At 40.7% G+C, this 14,412-nt stretch overlaps 2 protein-coding genes across 2 annotated transcripts; one reads left to right on the forward strand and one right to left on the reverse strand.

Moving 5' to 3' along the window:
• The first annotated feature begins 9,234 nt into the window (after positions 1-9,234).
• On the forward strand, positions 9,235-10,536 carry LOC139128290 (uncharacterized). The gene is made up of 2 exons (XM_070694090.1): positions 9,235-9,794; positions 10,052-10,536. Exons 1-2 carry the CDS (start codon positions 9,503-9,505, stop codon positions 10,534-10,536), a joined length of 777 nt encoding a protein of 258 aa, XP_070550191.1. The 5' UTR covers positions 9,235-9,502.
• Positions 10,537-12,332: 1,796 nt separating this feature from the next.
• On the reverse strand, positions 12,333-12,821 carry LOC139128291 (uncharacterized protein F54H12.2-like). Its single transcript, XM_070694091.1, has one exon. It carries the CDS (start codon positions 12,819-12,821, stop codon positions 12,333-12,335), a length of 489 nt encoding a protein of 162 aa, XP_070550192.1.
• Between the last annotated feature and the right edge of the window lie 1,591 nt (positions 12,822-14,412).

Genomic DNA, 14,412 nt, shown 5'->3' on the forward strand with positions numbered 1-14,412 from the left:
TTTTCCATGTCACCATGAAATACGTAATTTGCTGCATTGTCGGTAATTAAGTCAGCACATGTATGGTTTTGTTGTTCGATTATACAACTAGGGCTTCTTTACAGTGAATTTCAAAATAGTGTTGCCAAGGCCCGAGTACTCACCTGCAGTCAGGTCTCCTGCGATATAGCTGCTTTCTTTCAGGACAGGCAAGTCTTCTGGCAGGACAGATAAAGTCTTCTTTGACACAAGGAGCTCCGTTGAGTACGTTTTGCAGGTACGGGTAAAGGATACGCTCTGCTATTCTGGAGGGGTGTCCACATCACCCAGCACTCTCGCAGGGCTTGTAGAGGGCGCAAATTTATTTACACTACACTCTCCTCGTCTTCTGAAATAGGCGAGCGGCAGACCCACCTATTTTTCACACTTAATGTACCCACCTTACATACGGTCACATAGTACATCATTCAAAGCTTATTATCTCTACTTCAAGAATATTGACGATGTGGAGCTGCCAAGTAGGGCCATACCCCCTAATTTGCATAATTTACACGGGTAACTAATTTGTATAAATGCGATATAAAATTAGAAAATTCATTGTATTGTTAACTATTCTAAACATACTTTTAAACTACCGAGTGATATATAAAATGAAATGTATTTGCATGTAGAATACAACAGGACATCGAAAGAGATATTAAAATTGATTTCACTTAAATCTGTTCATATTTATATTGAAAAACAATATTTTCCCCTTTCGAATAACAATATTTACATCATACGTGACTTGGAAGCTTTTATCTCTACTTCAAGAAAATGGACAAAGTTGAGCTGTCAAGGACGGTTATAGCCCCTGATTTGCATAATTTACAAGGGTGAGCAATTTACATAAATGCGATATAAATTAGAAATTTATTTTTGACTACGATAAACATAATTTTAAACTATCGAGTGATATGACAATGAAAGGTGTTTGCATGTAGAATACGACATAGATATCGAAAGAGATATTTAGATTGATTTCACTGAAATATTTTCATATTTATGGGACAAATATTCTTTCCCTTTTGAATATCAATATTTTAAAATTTTAACACACAAAGCCACATCATACGTCATTTGAAAGCTTATTATCTCTACTTTCAGAAAATTGACAATGCAGAGCTTTCAAGTACGGACATAACCCCAATTTGCATATTAACACAGGTATGCAATTTACATAAATGTGATATAAAATTAGAAATTTATAAACTATTCTTAAGATGGGGCACCGGGCACCGGTATCTCTGCCTCAGTGATATTAGCATAAAATTTGCATAATCACGTTTGCAACGGGAACTAAAATATCATGTCATTTGCGAGAAAGGCGTTCTAAGAACAGGTGCATGCCCGGCGCGCACCACTGTAAACATTCCAAACGGGACCGCAAACGCGTACGATGACAACTTTGTTTTCATGCTCTCCTTCGCATTAGAAGTTCCGTTTGCTTGCTTGCTCGGCTCTGTTTGATTTATACAATTCTTATTCAATTTCATTTTCTTCTGTCAGGATTTTGATCGTCCATATTTCGAGCCAATTACCAAAGATTGGCCGTTATAGATCATGTTTTGATCCATCGTCTTTTCGAGTGGTGCCGACATCGTGGCATGTATTGTTTGTACTTTGTGGAAGTCTATGCCGTACAGGTTAGCGATAAATGCTTGGATCCAGAGTCGACTAGAGAGTTAGAAAGAGTGATGGCGGTATAGATTTTCCTCGAAACTTGACTTTAAACAGAAGGCTTATTTTTGAGTACTCCTCTATCCTGGCCGTACGTCGGCGGTGGAGAGCAGGATACGCAATAGCTGTGGGTCCATAGCTGTGGTGTTTTCAGACGGGATTCCTGCCTTTTACGGGCTGGTTTTGACTTTTATGATTTTAACCCCACCACAAACCAGCCCGTAAAAGGCAGGAATCCCGTCTGAAAACACCACAGCTATCGGACCCACAGCTAGATACGCAATTACTTACGATATACAACAAACTGTACAGTCATCCTCTTCATCGAAGCCTCCCCGTTGCTATGCCACGGGACTTTAGTGAACATTTTATGGCATGCCCCTTTGTGGTACTTACATTGGTTCACAGCGAAGATGACGGCCCCAGCTTTGCGATCATCTGGATCATAACTGTGCCATTGCACTTGGTTGTGTACGTTGAGAGGACCGTCCACCGAGTGTCGACTGTGGTTTCGTGATTATACCATGGTATTTTTTCTTTTTTTGCCACAAACTATGTAAAATGTATTTTGATGTTTCATTTACGAAAATTTGAGATGAACATGGAGTCAATTTACCTACCAAATTTCCCTCATCACCGCGGCTTGACACATTTTGACTAGTATTTCCCAACTTTGGCGGTAGCCCTGCGTACAGGTCTGTGTGTTCCCGGCGTTATACGGCCTGTGGTGGAGGCCGTATAACGCCGGGAACACAGAGACCTCGACCTGTACGCAGGCAGTAGCATTTGTTTCAGCTCCCCTGATCATGGTCACATACCAGGGCACCTAAAAATAAACTGATCTTTTGCAACATATAGACACTGTAGCAGCTTTGTGACAGGGGTGAGTTTCTCTTCGAAACCAGAAAACAACAACTATGCAGCACATTATCTACATGCTGGCATAGAGGAATTGTTTGAATATCTCTCTCTCTCTCTCTCTCTCTCTCTCTCTCTCTCTCTCTCTCTCTCTCTCTCTCTCTCTCTCTCTCTCTCTCTCTCTCTCTCTCTCTCAAACTTACATGTTTTGATCCAGAGGTCAATTTTCAGATTCATTTCAAACTTTATAAGATGTAGCCATTCAAAGTTACTTTCACATTCAATTTTTTTTCTTTCCTTCTATTTTATTTTTTTTTGAATCCTGAAATTCAGTCTATACTTATGAACGAGCCAACTATCTTAGTAAAACATAGTAAAGGTTAAATATGTTCTTCGTTATTTCTTCTGTGATAGTATTTACTAATGTCTGTGCTACTCACCTAGTCTTATCATTCGTGTTTTGTGGCATAACTATCTACAAAACCTTTCATTCTGTAGAATTCTATCTTCAGAAAAACAGTGGCATGTTTCAGAATGGAGATTAACAAAACTCACTTCCACAAACTACTTCAGGTTGTATAGAACTGAGAAAAGTGAATATTTTGAATCGAGAATGCTTTATTCACATCATAATACTAGCAGACTTCAAACAATTTTACCTGTGTGTAGTGTAGTAGCAATGAGTTAAATCCACATTGAGTAAGCTTATAGCAACAAAAGGCTCTGTCACAAATATATATATTACTCTTTTGTAAATGATACCTTACTTGTTTATTCACATGCCTCTCATACATTCAGATAGTGTGTTCTTTTGTAATTACAAAATAAAACAAAATTATAATTTCAAACATAGACCCTAGGGTCTATGTTTCAAAGCATCAACATAAATATCTTATGGGGTATTTGGTAGGCTATCCGGTTTCAACAAGATCTGAAGCTCCCTGATACGGCAGATAATTTGATACTCCTGTAGATTTCAGGGCTAACTCCACTATGCATCATATATCTGCAAAATAATGACAGATATTCTTGATTTTGTTGATCAGAAAATGAGGACAACATCCACATCCTTTGTCCATGCTTCCGTATTTTACTGACCCCTTACAGTTTTATAGTAAAATATGCTATCCTTGTCTGAACAACTTCAAATACAAATTTATGTACATCTCTCTCTATGAGTAGTAATTCACATAATTATATACTTCATAATCCATTGTAGTATTAGTGTTTGTGAAATAGTAATTTTAGGTCAGATAACTCAGAATATCTAGACCTGAATTTTAAAATTTTGTCTTTTTGTGGTTGATTCAATTTAAAGTGGGAACTTTAGGATCTAGAACATGTTGAATACAATCAAATCATTATATCATATTATAATAAGCTTAGAGCATAACAGAAGAAAAGCCAGCAATCATTTGTATAGTGTAGAAAATAAATTTCATGTTTATAGCAAGAAATATAAAATGTGTGCAACTTACTGGTATCATTTTCTTCTGCAGCTGTGATGAAATGATCTTGATCATCAGAAATAATTAAGCCAGCTGCATCTGAAATTTGTAAAAAACGAGAATATTATTGAATATGACATGGAAAACACATTATCAATTACCATACAAGTAATATTTTGATATAAAAAGTCTAAAAAAGAAATTGATTCCTTCTGCACAATTTTATCTGCATAGGAAATGTAATTGCAAATAAGGACAATGGTGCACCAAAACTTTGAGACTCTCATTTTTATTTCCATATCAACATGTGTGTAGTAGTGCAAATTAAAATCTAAACTGAGGTTGATTCAAATGTTTTACTTTACAATTCGATATCGAAAAGTACATATATTCTGTCAGATTTGGTTATATACGGCAATTTATCCCCGCTTACGACCAAGACATCCTCATAGCAATGCTCATCAGCATAACGTGTCACAGCCATGGCACATCAGCCATCCCCAGGTGATTCGGATTATCATCAGATATTGAGTCTGATCACCGAGTTGACCTCAACGCGGCAACGGAGTTATACAGCGCTGTATCATACTACACATCAGCTGCAGCACACAAGTTAGCCCTGCGTACCGTGCCCCACCGCCCCGTGTAACGCCCGGAAACACACGCACGGTACGCAGGCTACACACAAGTAAAGTCAAGAAAATAGAGGGGGAAGACTGGCTATGGTAGACTGGCGGCACCAAGTCGCTCGGCTTGTCTCCCCATTACCGTTACTGTCCGGCCAAGGTGCTTTCACTCCACGATCTAAGCACCAGCCTTGCACATAGCCTTTCAGTCTGCTGAGGTTCATTCCGAATTTATTCTGTTTTGATATTTATATGCCCACAGACTTGGAGCAATTCTATGTCTATGGTAAAATGAAGTAAAACCACTGGACAACTTCGGATGTGAAATTCGTACGTGTTCCGGACTTCTAGTAGGCACATCGAAAACACTCATTTATTAATTTAAAGGGATGAAGTCGGCCATTTTTCATGAATCTTGTTTGATACAAGATACTACTTATATTGTTCGACATGTTGAAAGATACTGAATGAATGGGTGACCATGCATATATTTGACCTCGGTTTTATACACGATCAATGAAACGATCGCCATAGTTGTATGTATCGTGTCTAAAACCGGGGTCAAATATACGCATGGTCACCAATTTATTCAATATCTGTCAACATGTCAAATAATAGGCCTAAGTAGTATCTTGTATCAAAAAAAATTACGTAAAATGGCCGACTTTGTCCCCGTAAAGTAGCAACATCATCAAACTTTCCTTACCTTTACAAGTGAAACTGAATAATGTCGCTCAATATTTGACTTGTAGTCAATGTCAGCGTGTCCAACGTCGCCCGGCTTCGAGTACTTCTATCAAGATGGCGCCGTCCGTATGTTCGGCATGACCTTCTGCGATTCCACGACGTCCATCGCGCTCAGTAACCAAGGAAACTCTACCGAACGCCAGAAATTTGGTGATTTCGTTCACCGACATTAGGTGGTCGACAGTAAAATCCCTAAGGCTTTTCTCATAGCCAACGAATGTTACTGCATTTTACAAGCAGTAAAGACGGTCAATGTATCTACATGTTGACGGATAAACAAGAAAAATATAGGTCCCAAAACACTCAAAATCAGTGATTTTTGCAGGGGTGTAGTGCCCCCAGTGAAAAACAAACATCAAATCATTCCAGTCGAAAAAGGAATGCGTCAAGCCCTAGCCGGGTTCACTAAATAACACCCTGGGCAAGTATTTTGGTTCAAATGTAACGATTTAAAAAGCCTTAGGGTTTTGAACTTTCGGCTACCTAATTTGCATATCGGTGTCGTCACCGGGCGCGCGCTGATAGCGCGACTTGTTTTTGACGTCTCTCCGCATTTCGGAAATGTGTGCCGAGCGTTTTCCTCAAAAGTCAAGGGAAAGATCGAAAACACACCCATAGCAAGCACACAAAAAGATACCGGTGCCCCATCTTAACATACTTTAAACTATCGAGTGATATATCAAATGAGAGGTATTTGCATGTAGAATACAAAATAGATACCCAAAGAGATATTACGATTTTATTGAAACGTCCTCATATTATTTCGAAAAATAAATTTCCCCCTTTTGAATAACAATATGTTAATAATTTTAACACATTCAGCCACATAATACAGCCACATCATATGTCATTTGAAAGCGTATTACCTCATTCCAGCTTTTGGCCATACAAATTTTGACGTTGGCACTATCCGGTTCAGGCCCTGAGAACCGGATAGTGCCCACGTCTATGAATATTCAGCGTGAACGAGGGCGATAAAACTACAAAGAACGCTTCGGATAAGGCTGGCAGGAACGCAAACAAATTATCTCAACTTTATCCCTAATTCTACACTTGGCTCTTCTGAGTATTTCTCTGCAGTCCCACCTGGTCAGTCCACAACGACTGGATTTTCGGTATTTGAGAACGGCGACACCAAAAGATGTATCCATTGTCCATTGATGTGTCCATTGTCTATTAAAAGTCACCAATTTTGGTCGAAAATGAAAAGAAATGCGTTGCGACACACGATAATTTCGAGTATTTTAAGTCCCACAGTCCCTCAAACCACGGCCATACATGAACGCGCTCGCTTATGTCCGTACGCTCCGAGTGCTACGCTTGCGATCGTGTCGATCGGTACGACGGTATGACATGTATCAATGGTCCAGTTCAAGTGACTTGAATGACCACAAAACTGATGTTTTCTCCGTTGTTATGGACAAGGGTCCGGCATTCACAGGTGCAGAACATTTCGGTTAATGGGACATAACAATAAAACAAAAACTGACCAACTTCGCCTGTTTGTAAGCGCTGAGCGTTCCCGGGGACAAGGATTCGCTCAGCCCGTACCCGGGCCCGTACCTTGATCCCAACTTTGTACTTAGCCGGCGGTTAACTGTTTTTATCTTCTATCTAATGTAAGCCTAGTATATCCATGTGAGATATATATGTGGCCCAATTTTTATATACTGTAGTCTAATTTTGATATGCTTACTTATTTGACTTTATTAAATCACAGACAGACAGAAAAAATGCTCACATACCGGCTAGCCCGTGTACGCCAGGAGTACACGGAGGCTGTACGCAACTTACGGTTAACATTGCCGGCAAACTTCAAGAATCATGTTTCAATTTTTTCCATTCTCCTCCATTAAACCCGAGCGAGGCATTTTTACTGACAGTATTACACTATTACAAACCAGTCTTGTTACGAGGGACTGTGTATACACTAAAGTTTTTGATTTCATAAACCAGAATTCAGACCTCTCCGTTCAAGTGACGAAGTTTCTCATAAACCCAATCAACAAGACTCAAATTATGATGATCATTCTTTCTCATATATCGCCGTAGCAGCAGCCATAGCTAGCTCTCATACGTTGCGACGGATTGTTTTTTCCGTTGTGCGACTCGGAGTTTCCCGTTGCAATCCATATTCGTCCGGGAAAACGAGAGCTAGAACTGCACATCCCGCTGCTTCCTTATGGAATAGACTTTCTTGTCACATTCAGCATCACAGACCTGCTTGTTTGAGAAAGCATAGTCATGCGACACTGTGTAAAGCGCCAGTGAAAATTTTCTTTATTATGCTTTGTCAAGAAAACTTAGGTGATTGTGTTCAGCTGACGTCTGAAGTTGTACTGAAAATAGCGTTTAGGACCCGATAAACAAAACGTTACACTTGGTGGGGGTGTTCGTGATAAGTGGAACGGCGTTTCTGTCCTATCACTGGCCATGCTTGGTTTAGGCGTCAAATTTAAAATTCATTGTTATCAGTGTACATATTGACACACACACCCACTAACTCATTAGGCTGGCAAAAGCTCTTGCAGAAATTTGTATGGCAAAAAGCTGTCATGCTCTGCTTCACGAAAATTGACGATATGCAGCTACCAAATATTATTATTTAATCTTATTTCTTATTCTTATTATTATTTTGCATAATGCACACGGGTACCTTATTTGCGTGAATCCGATATGAAAATTTAAAAATCCATTGTTAAGCACATTTCACTTGCTTTTATAATCGAGTGATATATCAAATGAAAGGCATTTGCATGTAGAATAGAACAATGAACTGCTAACATGTATCTAAAATATTCTTCTTGAATATTTTCATTTAAATCGCGAATATCTTGACTGATTTTTTAATATTCAAAAAACTGTATAGTAAGTGCTAATAATGCCAAAATTATGGAGAATGAATATCTGAACTTTGATTGCAATTTATTTTTGTTTGTTGAGGATACACATACTGGAACCTTCTCCTGTTTAATTCCCATATAGCTTAACACAAGAACATGTTAAACACGATTGTGACTAATTTGGGATGATTGATTCTTCATATTTTTCAAATTTCTCAAACGTGCTTGGTGCCCTACAGCTGAGTGTTGCAATATTACAAATTACTCATAAAAGCAAGTAAAAAGAAAAGCAGATGAGCTTATGTTTACAGATTAAACCAACATTACTTTATCATCCAATCCCAATTAGGTGCAATAGTGTTATAAATAGCTGTGTGTTGAATAGCCCTTCTGCATTATTTATGTCATTTTAGTTTGAATTTCAAAAATTAGAAATCTCGTTTTGATGGGTAGTCACTTGTTACAACATCTGTGTTACATCGATCGTTTCAGTTCGGTTATGTCGGACATATAGGCGGAAGGTACTATAGTTCATTTTATCGTATTTAGGTATGTAATAAAGAAAAAGCAACTCAACACATCGTTCATATCTTCGTTGTTTGCGTTTTGTGTATGATATTGTGTACATTGTCAGTGTATATTATGTTTGGCTGTTTTATATAAAGTGTTGATTAGCCATGGCGAGTATTCCAGTTAACAGTAAATACTAACACCACTTTCAAGTTGGTACCTCATGCCAAAATGCACAAAATGCCGCCCACCAGGAAATAAGTTAGTAGGACGCCCAATTATAAGTGGCTGCTGCAGTCCAACCTTTCACACATTATAATTCATTGACTATTTTCTCAAACCAATCGTGAAGAAATAACCAACATACATCAAAGATACAACAGACTTTAAAAGGAAATTGAGCCAATAAATGTTCCGGCCAATGCAACATTGGTAACACCAGACATTGTGTCAATGTACACTAATACATCGTACAATGAAGCAATTGAATCAGTCGACAGTAGTTAGGGATACAGTATAGAACACTTGAGTAAGTTAGGGGGTCTTTTTTTACTTTATTTCACATGCTAGGGGGCCTCATTAACTAGCCTCTCCCATTGGTTCATTTGAATGCCGCAAGGGATATTGGGATAGCAATGTGCTTTCCTGATTGGTCAGTTGCTTAATATATGCAAAAATGAGGGTATATAAGTTCTGAGAGGGCCATCTAAGGGCCAGTCTTGCTCTAGAAGTCCCACCCTCAACAACAACAACAACTCAACTCTTCATAACCATGGCAACTCCAATGCTGTCACCAAGACTACTGGAAGAGGGATGGCGCAAGTGTTATTCAGTGAAGGCAGAACTGCCATACTACTTCAACGTTAAGACTAACACCAGTGTCTGGACAATGCCCACCGTCTCTGACCAAGATGAGAGGTTTGCTGATGTTCCAGGAAGGAAGAGCCCTGACTTGCCAGAGCCTTCTCAGGAAGTGCCCCTGCCTCATAAGACTTTGTCCAGTCAGCCATCAGCAGCTGCTTTGGTCCCTTCACCTTCCAAGCCTGGCACCACCAGTCAAGCAGGTGATAGACAGTTCAGATTTCTTCTGCGTGACACAGATACGTCAGCTCGGATTGTGAGTGTGCAGATGTTCAAGGGAAAGTGTACGTGGGGATACGTGAATTCTTCAAGAAACCTGACACTGGAGAACTGATACCGACAAAGAAGGGCATCAATTTGAATTTGGATCAGTGGAGTCGATTGAAAAGTATTGTGCAGAGTATCGATGAGGCTGCCAAGACACTGACGTGCAATTGACCTGTATTTCATCCCTTTTCAGAGCCTTCCTTCAGCGATATGCCAAATGACTTGGACAGGAAAGTAGCAAGAAGAGTGGCAAAATATGTCTACGCCAAGTTTATCCTGGACCAAGTCAATGCTATCATCAACGAAAACTGTGAGGGGTGCCGAGAAGACTACCCATCTCAGAGGGACCATGAGTGCCTGTACTATGGCGATACCCCCGCAGGTCAACGAGAAGTCATCAGCAAATACTTTACAGATGCTGCCAAACGAATCAACATGCTGGCTGTGCAGAAATCTATTCTTGCCATGGCTGAACTGTGTTACATCACCCTGGATCATAATGTTCCCCTTGGATTACTTGATCTTGATGACCTCCTGGAGTTGTTGTACTACCGCTGGAGTGAAGACCCTGAAAGATGTTTTGAAGCTCTATCGGACAGTCTGTCTATGTATGGAATGGTCTTGTGCAACAACATGATCACTGCAGTTTGTTCCACAGTTAGTTCTGCAAGCAGTTAATCATTTCAATTTCCTTTAATTTATAAATGTTTTTTTTTCTTCGGACATTACAAGTTTGCCAAGGACACTGAAAAACACTTGCAATAAAACAAGGTGTTGTGTTTCATGTTTTTTGCCTTGTTAAATTTTTAACTTTGAGAAAATAAAATTTACTGTTATTGTTTAAAATGAAAATCAATATCTTGTCCGTCTATACTCTTTGTGAGCTAGCGAAGTATGATTGTTTTATGAACGAGTATGATTGATTGCCCTCCCCTCCCTTCCCCCTCCCCCCTTTATACCCATCATCCTTGAGAGAGAGAGAAAAAAAAAACACAGACACACATGCTTTGTATTTTCAGTTGAACAAAATTGAAAATTTATTGAACACCAAAAGGAAAGTCAACACAAGAACTAGTAACAATGTAATGAATATGACTTGTAAGTCAAACGAGTCTGTAAAAACTTAACATCATAAATGTCAAAATTAACACCGGTCAATTTTTCAATGAAATCATTCACGAGAAAGTCATTAAAAGTCAAGTCCTCGGTAAACTGCTTCACAATGTTCGACATGGACCATCCCCGGCAACGATGTAGCAGATAGTAAAGGACGTATTGTCCACACACTGAAGAAAGGGGTCCCTGGAGCCTTTGTCTGTTATAGATCCAGTCGAGAGAGTTCCTGTTCAGGAATGCCTTGAAAGGTGTCCTGTTGGGTGGACGTCCGTACGAATCGAAATATTCACCACAGTTGCTATCGGCAAAGTAGAAAGCCACCCAGTGTTTCCCTGGTTGGGTACTTGGGTCCACATTGGCCACAAAGGCAGCAGGATAGGACTTTAGTCTGGTCTTAGGCAATCAGTCTGATGGTTCCACCCCGCCAAAAGATGATGCAGTGTATCGATCTGTACTCAAGATCTCTTTCAACTTTAACGTGTCCATCTTTCACTGCAGTCGAGGAATCAACTTCAGTAATCAAAGAGGATGTTGCGGTCTCTGTCGATTTCAATGATGTTATCCAGTTCGCCATACACGAGTAAATTCACAGTATTTGGCAGGGCTTGTCTGAACTGCAGTTCGATGCCCAGGTTGCCTTCTTTGACCAGGTTCAAATGTCCTCCGTCGGCAGACAAGTCTGGTGTGAGATCAAATGCAAACAGTGTGTATCCATTGTCGTATTCATAGCGATTGATGTTGATTCCTTCATCCCTGCCTATTTTATTAGTCCCAGTGAACAGGGAATAGTAGGCCATGATGAATGATTGACCACCTGCTTTGGTGAAGTCCATTTCAGTTTTAGGGGTTTGCTCGGAACTTGCTTTCCACTGACATTAAGGACCAGCGACGTCATGTCGTAATGTTTGAAGTTGAAAGGATTTTTCTTGTATGAACCGTTGAAGGCATCGTTGTCCACCAGACCCAAGACCACACGTTTAGGTAGCTGTCCCAGAAAGATGTGGTCTTTGTTGAAGGACATGGTGCCTCCAGGAATAGACAGAACCTTCATCACACAACAATGTATGGGATACTTGGACGGTCCCTGCTTTAAAGCTTCTGCATGCCCCAGCTGTACCGATGGACTGAGTTTTATTTTCCTGATCAGTAGTGTGGCTTCCGTGACTACAGCTTTGAACCTGGATTTTCTGCAGAGCTCACAAGGGAGAAGGCATTTTTGCTTCTATTGAGTTTGAGACGTAATTAGACACCATTCATCAGATACTTGGGCTGAAAGAAGAGATCCGAATGGATGGGTCCTACCATATCGACAACTTGACTGCCCGACGTGAAGGCATATCGGTTTTTCAGTCCCTTGTTCACTTCTCCACCTTTTTTAGTGGGTCCACTTCATCCATTTTCAAGTGATAGTCCTTGAAGAAGAGGGCTGAACCGATATGGGTGTCTTTGGCCTCCTTACCATAATTCAACAAGGTCTCCAACAAGGCTCGGTAGGGGTACGTAGAGGAAGGGTTGGATATCATTTTGCCATTGAGGTGTACATCCACCTGGCTGAACAGTGAATGGAGCCACAAGTTGACGGGACCCACTGCTGCATCTGCACCGAGGTTAGTACCATCAACTTTTGTAATCTTGGCCTTGATCAGAAGGAGTGTCGAGGACAGATCGATGTAGTCTTCCCCTGAACCCGAAATCACAAATTCGATGGGTCCCGATTCCACAATGTGGATCAGGGGATGCACTTCTTCCCATTGTCCCTCTTCCACACTGGTCTGCGTTGGAGGAACTGTGAACAAGTCAAGTTCACTCTTGGTGCACTCGCAGGAGCGTTCGTGAAGAAATGCCATGTTAGTCAAAAATGTCAGGAGATCTTCTCTTTTGCTTAGCTTTGGAGGAAATGACTCTTCGTTTCGGAGTTTTACGTTTTATACTACCGCCGCCTTGGGGAACTGAGTATCTGGAACCCCTGCCTGCCATCAACTGTTTCCCGGCTTCCACCAACCGTCGTTTTGCCGAGTGCTTGATGTTACGTCCACTGAGTGCATCCCCTGCAATGTTGAGTCCCATTTTCAACATCTGTCTCCCTAGGACTTTAGCACCTTGTTTGAGCAATGGTGTTGCTGCACGGAAGAGGCCTCCAAAATACCACCCAAGCCATATCCTCTCTGCACGGCTACCCCCTGGAACGATGCTCCATTTCCCACCTGATCCAAATAAAACTTCTTGTATGTGGCCGGGTTGCTTTCATAGATTTTACGTCTATACGGCATGGTTCAGGCTACAATAGTGTAGGGAGTCGTTTTCTGAAGGCTAGTGTCACGATCACTTTCCCACCTTGAAATGGCACTTTCTGACCCGTGTCGTCTCTTATGTAGACTTCTACTGTATCAAATTCGCGGTTTCTCAGGGAAGAAAGTATGGCGTGTGCAAGGTGCGGTTGATCATCTGTCCATGGATCCCTTCCACATTTTCTATTCTTAACAGGGGTGCAAAGGTATCTCCCACCAACTGGTCGTCCACTAGGTCGCAATACACATACAGAGAAGAGAGATTTCGAACACTGAACATGAAAGGTGCATCGTTCTTCTGCCTCAAGATAGTACTGGGGTAAAATTCCATGAGTTCAGCCAGACCTGGGAGAAAGTAGAGGCTGGTACCCTCACTCAGCAGTTACTTTTCTGATACTGGGTCAAAAGTCAACTGGATGTTGTCGGGTAAACCTTGCTCTCTCAGAGTGGTCAGTATAATTCCAAAATCATCGTAGTAACCTGCAGGTATTTTGACAAGTGTTTTTCTATGGTCTTGAATTTCGTACGCCAGCACGTTTCTGCCCTCGACCACATTGTACCAAGAGAAAGGGTAGTGTATGTCCATCAAGGCCACTTCCCAGTTGCCCCGCAGAGAAATGTGTTTGGTAATTTCACAGTGTAGCCTGTCACTGCATTGTCTGGGAAAACATCCATGGATGCATTGCTCGGTAGTGTCATGAAAAACGGATGTTCAGCCATGATGAAAGTGGAGGGTCAGACTGTGACTCTCCGAACAGAGTCATCCCTCTTATAGTTTTGCCAGATCCCTGACCCAACTATTGAATTTGGATGGCCAACCATACCACTTGACCAGATATTCAGTCTTGCCCTTTCTCTTTCTTGTTTTGAGTATTTTTTCCACTCTGAAGACGTCGTCCTCTTTCTTGACGACTTTTTGTAGTTCTTGTTCATAGAAAGTACCTTCTAATTCCTCCTCATCAAAATCTTTCAGCATGTAAAGAGGTGGTCGACTTGAGATCCTTTTTCGACACAGTGAAGATTTCTTCTGTCCAATTTGGCAGATAACCTTTCTTGAACATACATTTAGTTTTGCTGATTCTCACTTGTTCTCCACACTGAATTTGAATTTCACCGTCTTCTGTTCATAGTCACTGTACAGATTATCCCA

The sequence above is a fragment of the Ptychodera flava genome, unplaced genomic scaffold (assembly GCF_041260155.1).
Source record: "Ptychodera flava strain L36383 unplaced genomic scaffold, AS_Pfla_20210202 Scaffold_48__1_contigs__length_985763_pilon, whole genome shotgun sequence".
In the NCBI taxonomy this organism is placed as follows: domain Eukaryota; kingdom Metazoa; phylum Hemichordata; class Enteropneusta; family Ptychoderidae; genus Ptychodera; species Ptychodera flava.